The sequence below is a fragment of the Triturus cristatus genome, chromosome 7 (genome assembly GCF_964204655.1).
Source record: "Triturus cristatus chromosome 7, aTriCri1.1, whole genome shotgun sequence".
Lineage (NCBI taxonomy): Eukaryota > Metazoa > Chordata > Amphibia > Caudata > Salamandridae > Triturus > Triturus cristatus.
In genome coordinates this window covers 1,354,137,865-1,354,159,183 of record NC_140590.1, presented here as the reverse complement: position 1 = coordinate 1,354,159,183, position 21,319 = coordinate 1,354,137,865, and the positions used below count along the sequence as shown (strand labels likewise).

Sequence of the window (21,319 nt, the reverse complement as noted above, 5' to 3'; positions counted from 1 at the left end):
GGAAAAACCAAACTCTCGGAGGCAGAATCCACCACACCCAAGAAGAGGATCTCCCTGGCCTCAGAAGCCGAAAGGGCCCTCTAGGTGGAGAAGAAGAAAAGAAGCCTGGAAGCAGAAATGGCAGCACTCCTTCAAATGAAAGGCGTTCGAGGTGCTGAAGGAATTCAGAATTCCGGCGAAACCTTCAGCTACCACAGACGCCGAAGGAGAGGAGGATACCCTCAAAGCTCCGGCAACCCCTAAACCTTTTGAAGGTCGTCAAAGAGGAACTTGATGCTCCAGAAGAGGAGGAAGCCTCAGGAACCTTTGAGGAAGAATGGAATGACCTAGACACAAAGCCCAGAATAGGCGGTCTGTAGCTATCCATTGAAGGCTTCACAACCAGACAATATAGCCTTCTACAACAGCCTCAAGAGAGCAGCTAATACCTTTGGGGGTCCCCTTCGAGGAGGAGAAAGGAGAGACTTGCTTCCTTCTAGAAACATTAACACCATCCACCAAGGGAACACAATACGTTCCAATGCTACCAAGCATTCTGGACCAGGTCAAGGAGTATTTGAAAGAGCCTGTCTCAGCAAAGGGGGTAACCCCAAGGGTTGAGAAAAAATACAAACTCTCTGCAAAGGACCCTTAATACATTCAAGGGAACACAGTGACAGACTCCATAATTGTCACCACAGCAAGAAGGAGCAACGCTCACTCCTCCACTGGCCCACCTCCAGAGTTAGAAAATAATACTGTACATGGTTTGGAGAAAGATGGAGAAAGAGGCAGCATTGCTATGGTGCATTGCAAACTAATGCCCTCCTCAACAGGTATGGCCATCAATGGGACGACATCAAAGAACTGATGAACAAGCTCCCGGAAGAGGATACAAAGAAAGTTAAATCCATCATACAGGAGGGAAGAAACATAGCGAACACCTGCCTGAAATCCGCTCTAGACACAGCTAATACCGCCAGCAGACACATGTGCACATTAACAACGTTGAGAAGGCATGCCTGGCTCTGAATTTAAGGCTTCAAGCTAGAAGTCCAAACCTCCATAATTAACAAACCCTTCACAGGAGAAGTCCTTTTTGGAAGTGAGGTAGATTAATCCTTTAACAAATAAGGAAGGTCAGTGAGATGGCCAGGGCTATGGAAGCCCTGTAACAGACCGACAGGAGGATTTAATCTCTAAAGACCCACAGGAAGTGGGGGGGGGGGGGTCTTCGCAACATCCTCAAACACAGGGCATTGTACAACAATCAAACCAGCAGTCCAGATACCAAGCCTGGCAGCAGCCACCGAAGCAATCCTTTTGTGGCAGAGCTAGACCCAGGTGACAACACTCGAGAGGGGAAGGAGCAAATTCAATAACTTGCCCAGAGGGGTAGGCCCTCAACACCAGTGGGAGGCAGAATAGCGCATCACCTACTTCAATGGGAAAACGTCACCACATACAGTTGGATTTTAAATGTGGTACGCCACGGCTATTGTATAGAACTAACAAACCCTCACCAAATCCACCAAGGAAGAAGAGGTTCAAAGGAACAGAACTCTTACAATTAGGACCGGAGATAAAGGAACTCTTACAAACACAAGCAATAGCGAGGGTACCAAAGTGTGAACACAAAGGAAACTACTCGCCTTACTTCTTGGAACCAAAGCAACATCTCGTGCTAAAACCTGTCTTTGACCTCGGATTCATAAACAAATTCATTCGCACACAGCCTTTCAAGATATCAACACTACAGGAACTAATCCCACACCTACAAAAAAGGGATTTTATGGCAACAATAGATCTAGAGGATGCCTATCTGCACAACCCCATGAACCAAGCACACAAGAGATACCTGTGAGAAAGTGGCTCTGTATATACTGTTCCCAAATAGGTACAGTGTGTACAGAGTCCACAGTCCCCAGAGGTTTGGCAGGGGTTAAAGTTAGATATAACCTTACTCTCTAAAGTGGTAGATTGGACGAGCAGTAAGGCAATATCAGAGGACAGTGTGAAGCATTTATTGTACACACTCGGTGAGCAAATAGTCTCACACTCAAGAACTGAACTCTAGGCCAATGGTTTGTATAACAAATATATGGTTTTTATTTTAGAACCAACAATAGGTATCAAAATATACTTTCTAAGAATGAGAGGCTTTAGTTAAATACTTTTGCAATATGCAATTGACTTTTGTAGGTAATAGTTACAGGTTGTTGCAATAGGCAACACAATTTCAAACACAATAATACATTGAGCTTAATGTGAATTTTAAGTTATTTGCAATAGATTACTTTCAGGATTACTTTTCTAATTCCAGGGCTGGATCCTAGATTCAGTTCTGGGACAGGTCTTGGAAACAAGTGAGTAAATTCGTTTTAGTTACTGTTGTGATTTTTAGGCAATATTTTGCTATTTTAAAAGTTGACACTTCGAAGAAATTTCATAGAAAACCAGTCAATGATTCCCTATGGGAGAAAATTCAAGTTACAGGTAAAGTATGTTCTCGTTACTTTAGTAATCCATCGCTGGGCTCCTAGGCTCAGTACTGAGACCTCTACCTAAAACTCGCTCCAGCTGTTGCACTTGGCTCAAGACATTTGGAAGTGGCCCATTCACCACAAATCTATCTCTTAGCAGAAAACCTCCCAGGAGTGAACAACTAGATTGCCGAACTTCTCCGCAGATCCAAGATTGGGAACTTCACCCTCAAGTTATCCTCCCATAATTTCAAAGTTGTGGAGTCCCTCAAATAGTTCTGTCCGCCAAATCCACAAACTTTGCCTCCAGGTACCCACACCCGCTCTCCAAAGGCAATGCACAATGGATGAACTAGTCCGGGATATTTGCCTACCCTTTTCCGCCTCTTCCACTCATTCCATTAGTGGTTCGATAACCCATGCAAACATCCCTCACACTGATCTTTGTAACTCCCACATGGGCCCGTTAACCTTGGTTCACAACCTTGTTGCAGCTGTCACTAGTTCTGCATCAAAAACGGCACTGCACCTCACATCCCGTCTCCTCACACAGAGCCATTGAGAAATCAGAAACCCAGATCCCAAACAACTGAACCTCTCGATCTGGTTCCTGGGGCATGGATTTATACCAGGGAGAGGCACGGTCAACCACATAGGTAGAGTTACGGCACTGTTGGATATTGCCAATAAACGTAAACTGCCATGTGGAGTGATTTTATTGGACGCAGAAAAAGCGTTTGACCGTGTCTCCTGGGAATTTTTATGGGCAACTATGAGGTGGCAAGGGTTCGGAACTGGATTTATCCAGGCCGTTAAAACTATGTACAGATCCCCAAATGCTTTGGTCTGCGCGCTGGAACTTGAATCGAACCCCGTATCTATATCAAGGGGTACCCGACAGGGCTGCCCCTGCTCTCCTCTGTTATTTGCGTTATACATTAACCCGTTCCTAAACCTATTGGAGTATAGGCTATATACACAACTACTGAGCCCCAGGCAGGAACGGGTTAATATATTAGCATATGCAGATGATATAGCAATAGGTACGCCGGATCCTGCCACCACATTGGTAGAGACAGAACTAGCATCAATATATGGGAGGAGCTCAGGATAGAAGTTAAATCTGGCCAAGACACGTTATATGTACAGGCCAAGCACATTTTAATGATCCTAGAGTTATGAAGGAGGCAGCGTATCTAGGGGTGGGGCTGAATGCGTGCCTTGATACGATGGTTATGACCAATTGGGATCCTATGTTACGCAAGATTAAAAAGGAATTAGACAAGATGGAAGGCCTACACTGGTCAATGCTGGGAAGATGTAATGTCCTAAAAATGAGTTCGAGGCATGTGGGCTGCTGAATTCATATCTGTGCATAGATCGCCGCCTAGTGTTGGGTCCGGATGTTTGCACGTTGTTGTCCTGGAAGAGTCTTCGAAGTATCACGAGATAGGTGACTCCTCCCCTGGACCACAGTGCGCATGAGCATCCTCTCCATCCTTAGATTGTTTTTTTCCGCCATTGGGTTCGGATGTGCTTATCTTGGCTCAAGTTAGGAAAATTCAGTTTAAGGCCAAAAGGCCTTTAGTTATCGTCGGTACTGTTCCCGTTCTGTGTCGACTAGTTTCTTTAGTGCTTTAGAACCTTCTTCCAGCTTTTCGGATCCGTCTGGTCCGAACATCAAACTTCCATCGACGATGGAATCGAGGACCCCATTCAAACGGTGTCCTTTATGCCACGCGAAATACCCACACATCGACGTCCACCCAGTATGCAACAAATGTCTCTCACCGGATCACGATAAGTCGAAATGTATGGCCTGTGCCCGATTCCGATCGAAGAAGACTCTCCGGAATCGACGTGCGGCGAGATTAGAGGCGCAGCAATCGGCGCCTGCCCCGGCCAACATCTTTGGCACCGAAGACGAGGACGCCGAGAGCATGGAAGAAGTAGACTCCAGCTCCGCTTCCGAAAACGATTCCCGATCGGAAGACGACGATGAGGTGCTTTTTCAACGGGAAGAAGTCATCGACGAGGTAGGAGACTACGATGAGGCCTTTGGGGCCGAAGAAGATAGCTCTAGCGAGGAGCTAGGCCCACCCGTCGATACGGAGGCCGACAAAATGCGTCATCATGAGGCTCGGGTCGAGGGATCGCCTTCGGGCCTTACCCGAGATCAATCTCAAAGTTCTTCGGCCCCGCCTTCAGGCCCGGCCTCGAACATCCCGCAAGAGCCATTATTAACGAAAACGATTGGATTCCCTTCAGCGAAACCGAAACCAATCGTCGCACCAGTTCCATCGAAACCAAAAGTGAAACTGGTTGTAATCGGCTCGAAGGCCTCGAAGCCCTCCACTCCTTCGACGCCAGCAAAGGCCATCGGCCCCGAACGCAGTAAAAGGGATTTCGGCGCCGAGCTCACCGCAGCGGATATCGGTGCCGACCCCAAGAAAAAGGCCCCCGGTCCCCACAAGGCGCCTCGGCCTCTGGCACCGAAGCAGTCGGCCACGACCACCAAAGTCAAAGTGGCCACCCCGTCGACGTCGAAGACAGCGGCGCCCGCCAATTCGACTCCCAACGACCGTTGACGCCTCTCTTCGGATCGATGGCTCCAAAGCAGTCGACGCCTACCTCCAAGGTGCCGACCGGTTCCAAAGAACCTTCTGCGTTCTCCGTGCAACAGGTCGCGGCATCGTTGCAACGCATCAGGGAACGGGCAGCCCTCCGCTCTACGTCGGGCCCCGACACCCACAAGGCTCCGAAAGCTCCCTCGACGCAGACCACCATCACGTTTGGCTTGCCGCCGTCCACGGCGCCGAAGATGTTCGAGATCCGGACACGTGTCCACCAGACACAGTCCCCATCCACTGGACACACAGATTTTGAGCCTTCACAGCCACAATTCATCGACGCCAACACTGGTAGACTGATGCTCCGCAAGCGGAAAATCACGCCAGAGAGGGGATTGGACTCCTACAGAATCCCTCTCAAGCACAAATTGCCAGCAGGGTCGGAGCCAGTGCTTCATGAACGCTTTCAACCCTCCCATCAGGATCCCCAGTCCTTTTCTCCTGCGCCTTCAGAGACAGATGCAATAGAGGACTATGTGGGGGATGATACCACCTACCCTGGGGATGTCGATCCTGATGAGCACCTGCAAGACCCAGATCAGGCATGGGATGACCCTACAGACCAGGGTACCGCACCAGATACCCATGACACGCAGCTTTACAGCACAAAGACATCTCCCACAGAGGACACTGCTGCCTTCAATGCCCTCATAGAACGGGCTGCTGCCAATCATGGAGTAGAACTCCATTCTGACACTGTCGAAGAAGACTTCTTGGTGGACACTTTCGCCTCTTCCGAAAGAACTGTCAAAACTCTGCCCATGTTGAAAGGAATTCTCAAACCTGCAAAAGACATTTTTAAGGAAACAACCAGGGCACGGGTGCTAAACCCCAGGATTGAAAAAAAATACAAGCCTGCACCCGGAGACCCTATGTACATTAGGGGTCAGTTACCTTTGGACTCCATGGTGGTTGCTAATGCTCGCAAAAGAGCCCATTCGCAGACAACAGGTGATGCTCCTCCCCCAGACAAGGAGTCCAAAGTGCTGGAGACATCAGGCAAAAGGATTGCAGCGCAAGCAGCAAACATCTGGCGCATTGCCAACACACAGGCACTCCTGGCCCGTTATGATCGGTCCCACTACGACACACTAGAATCACTACTCCAACATTTGCCAGATGAATATAAAGAGTCAGTGGAGCTCCTCATCAGAGAGGGACAACTCCTTACCAATGCATCCATCAAGTGCGCCCTGGATGCTGCCGACACAGCGGCGAGGGCAATCAACACAAGTGTCATGTTGAGACGGCACGCGTGGTTGAGAATCTCAGGCTTCAAGCCGGAGATTCAGAACAACATCTTAAATCAACCAGTCAACCCCGACTACTTATTCGGCCCTGAAGTTGACACTACCCTCGAGAAAATTAAGAAAGACACGGACACTGCGAAATCAATGGGGGCTCTGCAGACGCAGCAGTTTCGTAGTGGCTTCTTTCGTCGCCCCGGGAATAGAGGAGCAGCTAGAGGTCAGGGGTCACAGCAGCAATACACTAAAGGGGGCACACAGAGTACCTACGATAAAACCAACAGAGGTGGATATCGTGGCTCCAGCACCAAGGGCAGAGGACGTGGTTACGGCAACACCAGGTCCTCCCCTAAAAACAAACAGTGACGCCCTCTCCCTTCCCCCCGACCACATAACACCTGTCGGGGGGAGACTCCAGCGGTTCCTGTCCGCGTGGAAAACCATCACCACAGACAGGTGGGTCAGGGGCATTATCCAGCACGGTTACTGTCTCGAATTAACGTCCACTCCACCCAACATACCGCCAAAGCACCGTCCTATGTCCGTAGAGCACTTGGCATTATTGCAGCAGGAAGTGCTAAGTATGCTGCAAAAAGGTGCAATAGAGGTCGTGCCCATCGACCAGCAGGGGACAGGGGTGTACTCTCTGTACTTCTTAATCCCAAAAAAGTACGGGTCACTCAGACCTATACTAGACCTGAGACCCCTCAACCACTACATTCTGTCAGAGCATTTCCATATGCTCACCCTACAGCAGGTTCTCCCGCTACTCGGTCAGGGAGACTTCCTAGCCACACTGGACCTCAAAGATGCGTATTTCCACATACCCATACACCCATCACACAGAAAATATCTCGGGTTCACTATTCAGGGGCATCACTATCAATTCAAAGTTCTCCCCTTCGGAGTAACAACAGCACCCAGGGTTTTCACCAAGTGCCTAGCTACGGTGGCTGCACATCTACGGAGACAACACATTCACGTCTACCCTTACCTGGACGACTGGCTTGTTCAGGCAAAGTCAGCCCAGCAATGTGCCAGCCACATGTCCCTCACCATTCACCTTCACAGTCTGGGATTCTCACTAAATTACCCAAAATCACATCTCCAACCCGCACACGTACAACAGTACCTGGGCGCGACCATAAACACTCTGGCAGCCACAGCTCAGCCAAATTTAGTGAGGATCAACAGCATGCAACTGCTGATCTCAAAGTTCAAACCTCAACACTCCCTTCCTGCGCGAGTGTTCATGCAGTTGATAGGCATGATGGCCTCCTGCATTTTCATAGCCCCGCACGCGAGACTACATATGCGCCCGCTTCAGGAGTGCTTGGCACGTCAATGGAATCAGGCTCACGGGCAATTGAAAGACCTAGTGTTGGTGAGCGGTCGGGCATACAACTCTCTGCATTGGTGGAATCCACAAAACCTTTGCAAGGGCCGACCGTTCCAAGAGCCTGTTCCACAAATAATACTGACAGCGGACGCCTCTCTCCAGGGTTGGGGAGCTCATGTACTCACTTACACAGTGCAGGGACTATGGACAACGCAACAAAAGAAGATGCACATCAACGTTCTGGAACTGATGGCAATCTTCCTAGCCATGAAGGCATTCAAAGTACACTTGTGCAACAAAGTTGTGTTGATCCGGACGGACAACATGACTGCCATGTACTACATTCAAAAGCAGGGAGGAACACACTCTCCACAGTTGTCTCATCTGGCTCAGAGCATGTGGCAGTGGGCCATTCAGAGGAACATATTCCTCATGGCGGAACACCTCCCCGGCAAGGACAACCAGATGGCGGATCTGCTCAGAAGACACAGCCACCAGATGCACGAGTGGGAGCTACACCCGTCAGTACTCCAACCGTACTTCCTACAGTGGTGTCATCCAGAGATAGACCTATTCGCCACAAACGAAAACGCAAAATGTCAAAGCTTTGCCGCCAGGTTCCCATATCCACAGTCACAGGGCAATGCGATATGGATGAACTGGTCCGGCAGATTTGCGTACGCTTTTCCCCCAGCGCTGTTAATACCGCTAGTGGCACGCAAACTGCGACAACACTCGCTGACACTCATCCTAGTTGCTCCCACATGGGCGCGCCAACCATGGTACACCACCTTTCTAGAACTTTCCGTGGTGCCGCATCAAAGGCTGCGGATCAAACCCGCACTTTTAACGCAGAACCATGGCGAAATTCAGCATCCAGATCCGCAACAGCTGAACCTGGCAATCTGGCTCCTGAAGTCTTAGTTTGGCTACCTAAACCTGCCACCTGACTGTATGGATATCATCAAGGAGGCCAGGAGACCCACTACCAGAGCTTGCTATGCGGCTAAATGGAAGAGGTTTGTCATTTACTGCAACAACAATGACATTAACCCGCTGGACGCATCCATTCAAAACATTTGTATTTGAATGGGAATTTATATAGCGCATGTATACCGGCAGGTCTCTTAGCGCTGACAGAAGGAGATATGCAGAAATAGCCCGGCAAAGACAATCCTGGTGACAGGGATCTTAAGAAGTGTCTCTAAAAAGCAGCGTTTTCGATAGCTTTCGAAAAGGGAGTAAGCCTGGTTCTTTCCGTAAGGCATCCGGCAGTTGGTTCCAAAGACGTGGCAAGATAACAGAGAAAGCTCGCCCGCCCTTGGAAGCCAGATTGCTTCGGGGACAGACTAGCTGGAAAGCATCTGTGGACCGAAGTAGGCGTCCTGGAACATACTTAGCCAGGCGGTCCCTAATGTAGCTAGGGGCATGCCCATAGTGATTTATGGGCGATACATAGGGCCTTGAATTTTGCGCGTTGTCTAACGGGCAACCAGTGTAGTTTTAGAAGCAAAGGTGATGCATGAGACTTCCTAGGCAGGCTGAAAACCAGCCTGGCAGCATCATTCTGTACCACCTGGAGCCGGTTGGTGAGTTTCTGAGGAAGTCCCAGATAAAGCGCATTTCCATAGTCCAGGCGTGATAAAATAGTGGCCGAGACTATGGTTTTCATGGAGGAAGTAGATAGAATGGGGACCAGCTTCCTCATCTGTTACCTCTTACACCTATACCGATGCAATCTGGCATACAACTCAATACGTATCCATTTAACCGCGATAGCAGCCTATCTCCAAAACAGGCAGCACCTCTCTTTATTCAGAGTGCCTGCCATCAAAGCCTTCTTGGAGGGACTCAAACGAGTGATTCCCCCAAGACACCCACCAGCACCGGTGTGGAACCTCAATTTAGTCCTCACCAGATTAATGGGTCCATCCTTCGAACCTCTCCATTCATGTGAGATTCAATTCCTCACCTGGAAAGTAGCTTTCCTAGTGGCAATCACTTCGTTAAGAAGAGTTAGTGAACTCCAGGCACTAACCACTCAAGAGGCATTCATACAGGTTCACGCAAACAGGGTTGTACTACGTACCAACCCCAAATTCATGCCCAAAGTGATATCGCAGTTCCACATGAATCAAACTATTGAACTGCCTGTTTTCTTTCAAAATCCACAGAATGTCGCAGAGAGAATGCTCCATACACTAGATGTAAAGAGAGCCCTCATGTACTATATAGACAGAACTAAGGACTTTAGGAAGACAAAACAACTTTTCGTTGCCTTTTCTTCACAACACAAGGGCAACGCCATTTCCAAAGCAGGTATAGCCAGATGGATCGTTAAATGTATTCAAATTTGCTATCAAAAAGCTAAACGCACATTAACGATTCCCCCACGAGCCCACTCAACACGAAAGTTAGGGGCGTCCATGGCTTTCCTGGGAAACATTACTTTACAGGAAATATGTAGAGCAGCCACATGGTCCACTATACATACATTTACCAAACACTACTGTGTAGATGTACACTCAAAACAGCAGGCAGCTGTAGGACAGGCTGTTCTCAAAACTCTTTTTCAGACTGCTGCAGCTGGCACGGGTAGCCGCCGCTAATAGGAGGTACTGCTATGTATTCTATGCACAGATATGAATTAAGCAGCCCACATGCCTCGAACTGAATATGCTACTTACCAGTATGCATCTGTTCTTGGCATGTAGGGCTGCTGACATTCATATCGCCCACCCTCCTCCCCGGCGCCTGTAGCAGCTGCAGCTCTCAGAATTACTGTACAGCATGGTCATCACTTACTGTATCTACTCCATCACTGCCACAATGGCGAAAAACAATCTAAGGATGGAGAGGATGCCCATGCTCACTGTGGTCCAGGGGAGGAGTCGCCTATCTCGTGATACTTCGAAGACTCTTCCAGGACAACAACGTGCAAACATCCGGACCCAACACTAGGCGGCGATCTATGCACAGATATGAATGTCAGCAGCCCTACATGCCAAGAACAGATGCATACTGGTAAGTAGCATATTCAATATTCTCCCTAAAGTCCTTAATTTTTTCAGGGCGGTCCTATTAGAAATTGCAGGGAAACAGATTCAGAAATTACAATCTGTATGTAGCAGCTTCCTGTGGGTGCAGGGTAAACCCCGCGAGCACGAGGGTGCTGGGCAGTTCCCAATTTTCAGTTTTACTATTTGGCATGTTTACTACAACATATGGTAATTTTATTAGTTGGGGAAAACGAGGTGAGTGTAGGTGAAATAACGCATATTTTCCAGATACTATTGGGTTCTACAGCATAGGGTTTTTTTTTTTTTTTAAAGATTCTTGAGCCCAGCTATTATAAAAGAAAAACTCGTTTCTAGGTGGTCCAGGCCGCTCATAAGGCTTGGCTTCAGATTCGGAGATATCTGCAGATTGGTAGGATTAATTATTACACCCCCACGGATGCTCCAGCTTTACTTACCTCTTTTTTCGGATCGTATTATGAATAGATGGAGATGTAAAGGCATTCAGATTCTAGGAGACTTAGTAGACCGCAGTGGTGTTAGGACATACGCTTCGCTAATGTCTAAGTATGATCTCGCTAAAGCAGACTTTTTTAAATACCTGAAGATTTGTGACTATTTGATTAAAAGAGGTGGTTTCACACCTAGCACAGAAAAATAACTTACTAGAGGCAGTGAAGGGAAAGGGGAGGATTGGGAACCTATACCAAGCACTTATTGAAATACAAAATGATGATGTAGAGGCATAGAATGCTAAATGGAACACCAGGCTAAACTTTGGAGCAGATATCCTACAAGAATCTATCATATTAGCTGATAAACTCTTAATCTCCTCCAGTCTTAAAACTCAAGAGTATAAGACCATGTTTAATTTATATTACACACCTGCAAAAATTGCTCGCGGGGGGGGAGTAAATGAGGATAAATGCACTCGGTGTGGGATGGATCAGGCAGATATAGTCCATATGTTTTCAATATGTCCAGAATTGAAACAATTGATAAGATGCAGACCTTTTTGCCGGAAGTTACAGGGGCACAGATTGTGATAACCCCTACAGTTATGTTACTGGGGGTCTTAGAAGATGGTGTGCTAACACAGGGAATGTATGCATTTAGGTATTTAATATATATTGCTGTTGCAGTGGCTAGACTATGTATAGCATCACTGTGGCAGCAGAAAGAACCCCCTACCTTGGAATGTGGAGAGAAAGGCTATATGTAAGCTGGAAACTAGCCTTTATGCCATCAAATGGTTACAGAAACGGAGACTGGGCATCAAGATTTTGGGGGCTCTTATTAAGTACTCATCACCCACAATACATTAAGATGGTCCCCAGGAGGTCGATATTATTCATGTAGTTGTCACCCCCCTGGAAACCTGCTATATATACTCATTTTTAATTGAGAAAGTATTTGATTCGCTTTTTTGGTTTAATTTGTTTTGGTGGCGTAACCTATGTTTTTGGAGTGAACAAACTGTACAATGCTCTTTTGTTTTTTTTCTCTCCTACATTCTTGGTTTATGTATATGTCCTCTGCAAATGGCTATTGGCTACATAAATTTAAAAAAGAGGCCAGAAGGTCTACTACAAGAGCCTGTTTTGCAGGATAGACGTCTTCTAGATTCACATACTGTACATGTTCCGCCATCTAGTTGTTGGAGTCGGAAAGTGCTTTGCTTTTTTTTTTTTTTGCTCTTTTTCTTCTTCGACGGTGAAACCTGATTTCCCCCCCCCCCCCCCCCCCCCCCCCCCCCGGTCGGGCTACAACCCCCTTTGTGTGTGTGCAAGCTCTCAGAATATTTTTTCCGCCATGGAGATCGGAGGTGCACTCAAGACGTCTGAGCGAATACAGCAGCAGATGCAGACAAGAAAGCCCACCAGAAACTACAAGGAGAGCGGTGGTACCAAGGAGGGTAGCATGAGAGGGAAAACTTTAAGCAAGGCATCTTTTTTGGCGCTGCTCACTTTGTTCCTCATGCACCAGGGCAAGTAAATTTTCGCTAGAAGAATACAGTCTCTAGGTATTTGGGCAGCTAAATGGAAACATTTTGTTATCTGTTGCAATAATATCGATCCTCTTCATGCTTCAATACAAAATATCAATTCTGTTACACTTGCAGCAGTCAGAGTTAGCTTACACCTCTATCCGACTACATCTTGCTGCAATAGCTGCCTATCTACAAAATAAGCAACACTTCTCTTTTTAGAGGGCCAGTAATCAAAGCTTTCATTAAGGTACTTAAGAGTTATCCCACCAAGACTTCCACCAGCCCCAGTGTGGAATCTTAACATAGTCCTCACACAATTAATAGGCCCACCTTTTGAATCCATGCATAAATGCAAACTAAAGTTTCTCTCCTGGAAAACCGCTTTACGCATTGCAATCACTTCACTGAGGAGAGTGGGTTAACTGCAGGCACCAACCATAGAAAAACCTTTTTTCCAACTTCAGACAGTGGTTCTTCGTACTAACCCCAAGCTCCTACCTAAGGTAGTTTCTGCCTTTCAAATCAATCGGTTGAGTTACCTGTATTCTATCTTCAACCAGATTCAGTGGCAGAACTAGCTCTACACACCTTAGATGTTAGAAGAGCCCTTTTATATTACATTGAAAGAACAAAATCATTCCGTAAAACTAAACAAGTTTTTGTTGCTTCTGCTCCACCTCACAAGGGCAATCCCATATCCAAGTCTGGTATTGCCAGATGCATTAAAACATGTTATGCAGAAGCAAAAAGAACTTTAACAATACCCCCTAGAGCGCATTGCACTCTCAAAAATAGGGGCTACTATGGCTTTCTTAGGAAACAGCCTGCATAGTTGACATCTGTTGACCGTGGAGGTCTGCTTTCACTGCTGGTTGGATGAGATCCTGCTTTACCCTTGAAGATTGGAAACATTGTGTATTGAGGGGAATTGTTAACCTTGATGTGCTGTTTTCAGACGCTTATGTTTTCCCTCTTGCTAAGGGGTCGTTGTAGCCATTGATCTTCAGTAACTTAGTTACTTGGTCCAACTTCTCCGCTACCTGATGTCTTTGTTGCGGTCAAGGGTTTTATTCGCAGACCTTACTTATCCAGGTTACGTCTCTTGAGGGGGCTGGAATTTTCTGTTCTTAGGACTTGCGGGCTGATTATCTGGTGATAATACAGTCACTTTTTCCTCCTCTGCTGTGATGGGGCTTGAACTAAGCGTCATTCCAGTATTGGTGACTTGTTTTTCAGAGTTATGTACTTCGAAAGTTTGGCAAGTGGCTGTGTCCATTTGTTGGCATTGTGTCGGACCCTTAGAGAGTTCCTTGATTTCTGTCAGGACTAGTGAGGAACGAGGACAAGCCGTCAGTTATTGGCAAACATCAGCATACTGATTGACCCAGATTGGTCTTTGCTTGCGCTCTCATGATCAATTTGTTTAGACTTTCCAGTTTGCTGTCTGTTCATGCTGTGTACACTGCAAGTGCATTCAAAAGATCAACTTGGAGGTCTAGTTTATTGGTGTGATAATATAGTGCTGAGACTGGATTGCAGAGTTTGCAAGAGTTGAGGCCAGACTATATATTGGGGGGTTCTGCAGCCATTTCAAAAGCTCGACCTTCTTGTGTACTCTTATTCCTGATTGTGTCTGATTGAAAGAAGGATAAGTCCAGTAATAATTGGTCATTTGGCTCTCTGGATGAGATAATGGGGTGATGTAGGTCTTTAAGGTGAAATGACTTTGGTGTAAGGGATTTTATATTTCCAGTTGGGGCCAGAGTCCATTGTGCTGCTGGTGGGCTGGTAATGATACCGTTAGCAGGGGATTGCGTGTTAGTTTGAGGATTTTGCACTTTCTGATGTGCGGAAGTGCTCAAATTAATGGGGGAGTTGTCACTTGCTTTGATGATTGGTGATAAATTGAGTACAGGGAGGCCTTTACTGGAATGTGACTGCTGGTTGGCCTAGTCTTCACTCTGTGGAACTGTGTTAATCTTAAGGTTTACGGATTTTGCAGGCTCATCTGCCTTGGTTGGGCTACGAGAGTGGATGGAGGGTAGGCATGAATCATGGCATGTGGTGTAAATTGCACAGGTTTCCTTGCTGGGAACTTGGAGCTAGATTGTGTAATTGCGGCCACCTTTTTAGCTAGGCTGTTTGCAAAATCAGCAGCATGAGTCTAATACTAATTGCACCACTGTGGGTGAGACATATATAGTTCTCAGAACTAATAGAACTATCTCACGGAATAATCAAGACAAGATCTGTTATCAATGCAAGAAGAAAGGGTGCTTCATCCAGAGCCAGAGTCTTTAAGCCTGGCAGCATGGCTCCTGAATATTTAAAAGTTGAGCACCTTAAGTTACCAGAAAAAAACAATGGCATATTTTAAGAGAAGCAAGATGACAGACTACTAGAAAGTGCCATGCAGCTAAATGTGGCAAAGATACTCGCTATGGTGTCTAAAAGAAGGATTATTGAAAACAAATCACAAAAGATAAAATGGTACTTAAAACATTCTCTAGACTACAAATTGACTTGTGCATCCTTGAAGGTTCATTTAGAAGCAGTAGAGGTGAACACTATGGTTCACATTGAAAGAGGTTTCTACACATCACCAGTCATTAAGCGGTTCCTAGAAGGAGCAATAAGAATCGCACTTCCAAAGAAGGTACCTGTATCTACATTGAATTTAAATATTGTGCTTGCACAATTGATAGACTCTATTTGAACCGTTACACGAGGCTACATTATAAATGCTCACGCTAAATACCGCCTTTTTAGTGGCTATAACCTCACTATGCCGAGTTAGTGAATTGCAGGCACCCACCTTACAGGAACCTTACTTTGAATTCCACAAACACCGAATTGCCATGAGAACTGACCTGCAATTCAATGCAAAGGTGGTCTCACAGTTCCTCATGAAACAAAGTATACAGACACCAATTGGTTTTCAAAAACGCATGCAGAAAGGAAAGTACATACTCTGGCGCTAGACATGCAGTAATGTATTGCATTGGAAAAAACAAAAGGCTGACATGAAAACACGGCACTAGGAGAGACGAATTTCGTAGGTGGCGCACCACTCTTGACGAATGTGTGACTACAGAGGGTCGCCCTCTACTCCAGTGCCATTTCTAGCTTTCTACTTAATAAACTCTGTTCCTATTGGAAGAGTAAAGTTACAAAAACACTCCTGACTTACAGGTGGAGTATAGCCCATGAGAGTGGGCAGTTAGAGGGTTTTGGAAAAGTAGCATAGGGATCCAACTTGTCCTGATGAATGCCGGAGAATAAGCTTTGAACCGGCAGAAACATGTTGACCGCTATGCAGAATGGAGGAGTGGTGAGCACTTAATTTACTCACACCACCACTATCCAATAGGTATATTTTTTATATACCTTTTTAACTCTGACTAGGGAATCTAGGAATACAATTATTATAGAGATATCACTTAGCCAGTTTTTAAATTCACGACTTATCTGCACTTTAGGATCCTGTCTTTTCCATTTGTCTTTATCACTGTTGTATTGTTTACCCCTCCCTATTGCTCCGCCTCTAGCGTTGGTTTTGCCCAGAGGCGTTAGTAGCAGCCCTATGATGAAGCATACCACAACTTGTTGTGGGTGAGGGCAGTTTTTACAAAGTGTGTGAGCTCTCTTAAATTTATTACATTTGCAAACATACATAGGCCGATTTTTGGTTGCTCTACCTCCTTGTGTGTGTTGACATGAAAACAGAACAGCTTTTTTTATCATTTGCCAATAGGTTTCTAGGAAGACCAGGGGCCGTATTATGCATTGTGATTGTTTGCGCAAAAGGTGCGCCGGGCGTAAACCATCACAATGCACCCTATTATGTTGTATGCGCTACCCCCAGGGCAACTGTGAACTCGCGTTGCCCTGGTGGCAGCGCATTCATGTAAAAACACTGAGCAACCGCTCCTTGTTTTCACTGTGCAGGCGGCACCTGCCTGCACTTTCAAAGGGGATGTCTGTGTGGTCCACCTTTTTAAATGGTGCACTGTCAGTGTGCCTCCTGAGGGCCGCTTTGACTCTGCGCCTGCAATACGGCGCAGGTGCAGAGTCAAAGGAATTCCCTCATTTGCATAAGGCACACCCCTGTGCAAATGAGGGAACACCCTCTGAAGGTAGCTATGGCGCTTTAAGTGCACAAGCTAGAAGGGAACGCACAAGCGTCTGCGCCCCTTCTATAATACCAAAGTGCCCCGGGAGCCCCCAAAGTAGGCAGGAGTACCCAAAGAAGGGAGCGCCCAAAGTAGGCACAAACACCCGTTGCGCCCCCGAGGCATTTATTGTAAAACGGCCACAGGTACCAAGAATACAAATGCAAGATTGATAGCCCAAACTATTCAGTTGGGTCACAAGAATGCAGGAGAGGCATTACAAAATACCCCAGAAGCGCATTCTACAAAAAAAAGCATTGGCATAGCCAATAGGTCTCGCCTTTGGGACCTTATAAGTGTTTAGCCATGCAAGAGTTGCATAACTAAACACTTATAAGGTCCCAAAAGCGAGACCTATTGGCAATGCCGCTTGTTTTAACTGCTGCAATCTATTGAAGCCTCACGGAGAACATCAAAGCGGCCGCGAAAGTGATCGCGATCAAACATCAAAGCGGCCGCAAAAGTGAAAGTAATCGCGGTAAAATGCGACGCGCACGCCCGCGCACTGTAGCTCTAAGCTGGCCTGGTAGCACTTTTTGAAGCCCTCACAAAATGTCTCGCCATGACGAGCGCATGCGCTGGGTCAGGCGAGACCTAAAAAGGAGCAACCATTTCATTTTTAGCAAATACACCATTACAAGACATTTGTATGGCAGCAACATGGTCATCAGTGCACACATTTACTAGGCGCTGTTGTGTAGCTATCCAGATGAAAAATGAAGCTAAAGTAGTACAAAAGGTCTTACAACATTTGTTTTCAAATCAACGCACATCTTCGACCCAGCCACCACTGTAGTAACAAACCGCTACAAAATCTATGCACAGCATGTGAATCAAGAAACAATTCTGCTGCAAAACGTATAGTTTCTTACCGGTCAGTGTAGTTTTGCTGCTGTAAGAATTATCTGGATTAACAAGCAATCCCACCCTCCTCTGTCAATGTAGATGATAGGAGGAAAAGAAAAGAAAAAAAGATGGCTACCGAAGGTGGGAGCTTCCGGAGGAAGTATGATGTCACTAGGAGGCACTAAATGGAGGTACTTTGACTCCCAACAACAAACAAGCAATTGCAATGCAAACGGTCTCGCATTTGCGAGAGTTTAAGCTATTGTCAATGACAATGCCTTTTATTAATGTTTTAAAAACAAACACGTAAATAAAAGCATTGTCATTTACTGTGCCAATAGCTCAAATTCTCGCAAATGCGAGACCTATTGCATTGTAAATGCTTGCGCGGCGCCCATGCATATCAAATTAAGCAAATGCTGTTATTATGCATGGCGCCCGTGCATATACTTAAAAAAATGTCAGGTTTTTATTGCCCTATTAGGCCAGGTCACAAAGTTCACAGGTACACTGGTCCAAATTCAAAATGAGTTTACATACTATATTCAAGGATCTTGGCCTGTTTTTGATATTAGAATATACAACAACTACTCACTAATATTATTGCAAATAATCTTTGTAACCCCCACCCATGTCATGGTTGTTGCTAGTAACATTTATCTGCAAAATGTCTGTAATAGACTCCCCCACAGTATCCAGTGTCATCGGGTCAACACTGTGGGACAGAGGTGGCTGTATCACGGCCCACTTTGCCCATGCCTTATAGTCTCTGGTCTATTTAGGAGCTCGCATGTCGCGAAGCAGCAGGTTTTGCATAGATTAGGCGAGGGAGGTGGGCGAGAGTGCTGGGCTGAATGGCACTGGATAAGAGCCAGCAGGTGGTCGCGACGAGCCATCCAGAAGGCACGCAGTGTGCACTAGGGAAGTTGAAATCGCAGCTCCACCCCTGGCACCAAATGTGGTTCTGGTGACGGATACCTCTCCTAATTTTTACTTATGCTCCTGGCAGGACTCTAATCAGTATAACTTGGCTCTCTCTGACTTCTTTGTACTCACTTGACGCATATCACACGGGGGGTCAAAAACATAGCTGTGATTACCCAGTATTCCTCGAGCCAATGGGCAGCAGAGCTGCAGCAAGAATACGAAGCCTCTGCTTGCCAGTAGAAGATTTACATCTTGGATGTCGGCCTCAGGTCACACTCTGCATCAACAGTAGAGCTGCGATGTAACCGTTGCATTCATGCGGCACAGAGGTTCACTACCAGAGCGAAGCTTTGAACAGGCATTCCCATCTCACCCAGAGGTTAATACCTGCAATGTGTTGCAAGTGGGGTCAGAGTGAGTTGGGTAGGGGGTGGACGGGGGACTGACATGAAGGAGAGGGAGAAAGGGCAAAAGTGGTAAGAAAAGAGACAGAGTATCAAGACAGTATGGTGGGTGTATTTAGAACGAGCACGTTTAGATTTCCACCTTCGAGCCTAGGTCACTTCCACCCCTCTCTTCCTGTAATCTTTTCTTTTCATCTGTATTTGCAGGCAGCATAGAGAAGGGGCAAGTGGGAAGCGGGGAGGGGTGAGTGTCAATTTTCACAGCCCGGAGAGGTGGGTTTAAAAATTGAATCCGATTTGTATTACTACTCTGCATTCTTGAAGGTTTTCAGACTCTTTGTTTAAGGTTGTTTTTTTAAAAAGAAAATATGGCCACAAATGAGATTAAATGTTCTCTCGGCTGCTGGTGTTTACGTCAGTTTGTGGGCTCTTGTTTCCTACGGTGGCTGGGAGATTGGCACTGCGCCAGAATCAAAAGGAAATCAAAACCCAGCTATGTTTCGGCAGCCAGATTTGTACATCGATAATTCAAAAAACAAGCACCGATCCCTTGTCTTTATGGGGGCCATGTGTTTCTAATTAGAAACACATGGCCCCATAAAGATAAAGTGCTTTGCGACAACAGCAAAGCAGGCGACCCAGTCGGATCGGAGGCGAAAGGGCGTCCACAAAAAAACTCTCATTTCCAATGGCAGGCCACCGTTTAGCATAAACGGTGATGCAAGCCAATGAAAATGAGGGGCGGGGCTTCAAGTCCCCTTCTCAAATCGACTCCTACAAAATCTCTCGCCTAGCGAGCATCGCTTTGCGCTGCAACGCCATGCGAGACCTAAAAACCGAAGAGTAGAAGGATAGTTTTTTAGAAAAATTCCGGATCCAACCACAAGATGGCAGAATAATGCAAAGCATGTGAATCCAGAAAATTCTTCCAGTTGCAAAACTACATCACCCGGTAAGAAACTATACGTTACCCGCAAAATGAGATACAGCATGTACTCATTTTCTTTATACACTCCTCCTGTTTTCTGTTTGTCCTTTCAGTCGCAGGCCTCCACCACATCTGTTACAACTTTATAAGTCATAACGAAGAACTGTGAGTCTATAAAAGAACCTAGACCACTAAGGGATCTGATCTAAATAGGTCCTGACGAAGTCCGCAGACTCATGAGCCTTTTCCACGGCGGAAACATGTTGACCACCACTGTTGATGCTTAGGACTAATAATGTGTCCAAACAGCATCACGCTCCGTTTAGAATTTTACCCCTGTGCCTTCATTCTATATTAAAAGCAGTCTCTCCTTGGGCATAGGAGGTAATTTTATAGTTGTACAAATCCCACCAGTACAGTTTACTAGAAAATCTCCTTCCAGTTGGAGGCGTTGCATACTTTTAATGGTCAATTGTTTTGGGTATAATTCTTGTGAGACTGTGGCAGTGAGATTGGTGCAGCAGTTCACTCTCCTTTGATAATATGAATATGTCCTCCTGGAACTGAGTGGGCCCCTTCATTGCTCTTTGTAAACACCCCTTCCCCCTTGATGCAATCGTGATTTCAGGAGGGGGGGGGGGGGGGGTTAGATTAACTCAGACTGAAGGCTTGTTTCCTATTTATTTCTGCTTTTAAAACTTTAACCTTTTTTTTTGATCAGCAATCGCTTTTTTAATTTGTTTGTATCACACATTCGTACCAAAACCAATAATGCAAATCAAATGTTTCATTGAGCCATTACGTTTTTGCTTTTAAGTATGGAGTGTTTGCTTTCCTGTTTAAGAATGGTTCCGAAATCTCTATGCGATCAGAGATTGAGTGTATATCATGTAGCTGTTTCTTTCAAATTTTTACATCCATTACTGCTCCATTTGTACAATTTTTTCTTTCTGCTCAAATATAAATATTTACATGTTTGAGTTATGAATTCTCGTCACTAATTCTTGTTTTTATAAAAGCAGAGCATTTGCCATTTTTAAACTACTTACCTCGGCAAAGGTTGCTTTCAGTGCAGTTCTTTGGTTTGGCATATTGTGAGTTTTGAGTTATTGGCATGTACATATTCTTTACATATTTGATGGACTGACTTTTATTTTATTTTAGGGAAATGTGTATGTAAAATGCCCATCAATCGCTGCAGCAGCTGCAGCTGTGAATGCTTTACACGGAAGATGGTTTGCAGGTGAGCAAATTTAATATGTATATTTTACGTTTATTTTTTTCTTCTATTTTTGACGTAGAAGGCAGCCCATGGTTTGAGAGCAGCATTCTTGGAGTGTTAACAGTCAGTGGTTGT

At 45.9% G+C, this 21,319-nt stretch overlaps 1 protein-coding gene across 8 annotated transcripts in view; it reads left to right on the top strand.

The window, feature by feature from the left end:
- RBM39 (RNA binding motif protein 39) overlaps positions 1-21,319 on the top strand; it is a 564,082-nt gene that overhangs the window by 518,984 nt on the left and 23,779 nt on the right. For all 8 annotated transcript variants that reach the window (XM_085619028.1, XM_085619029.1, XM_085619035.1 and 5 more), the window contains one exon: positions 21,127-21,205. In XM_085619028.1, the coding sequence (XP_085475154.1) occupies positions 21,127-21,205 (79 nt within the window). The remainder of the gene's footprint in view (positions 1-21,126; positions 21,206-21,319) is intronic.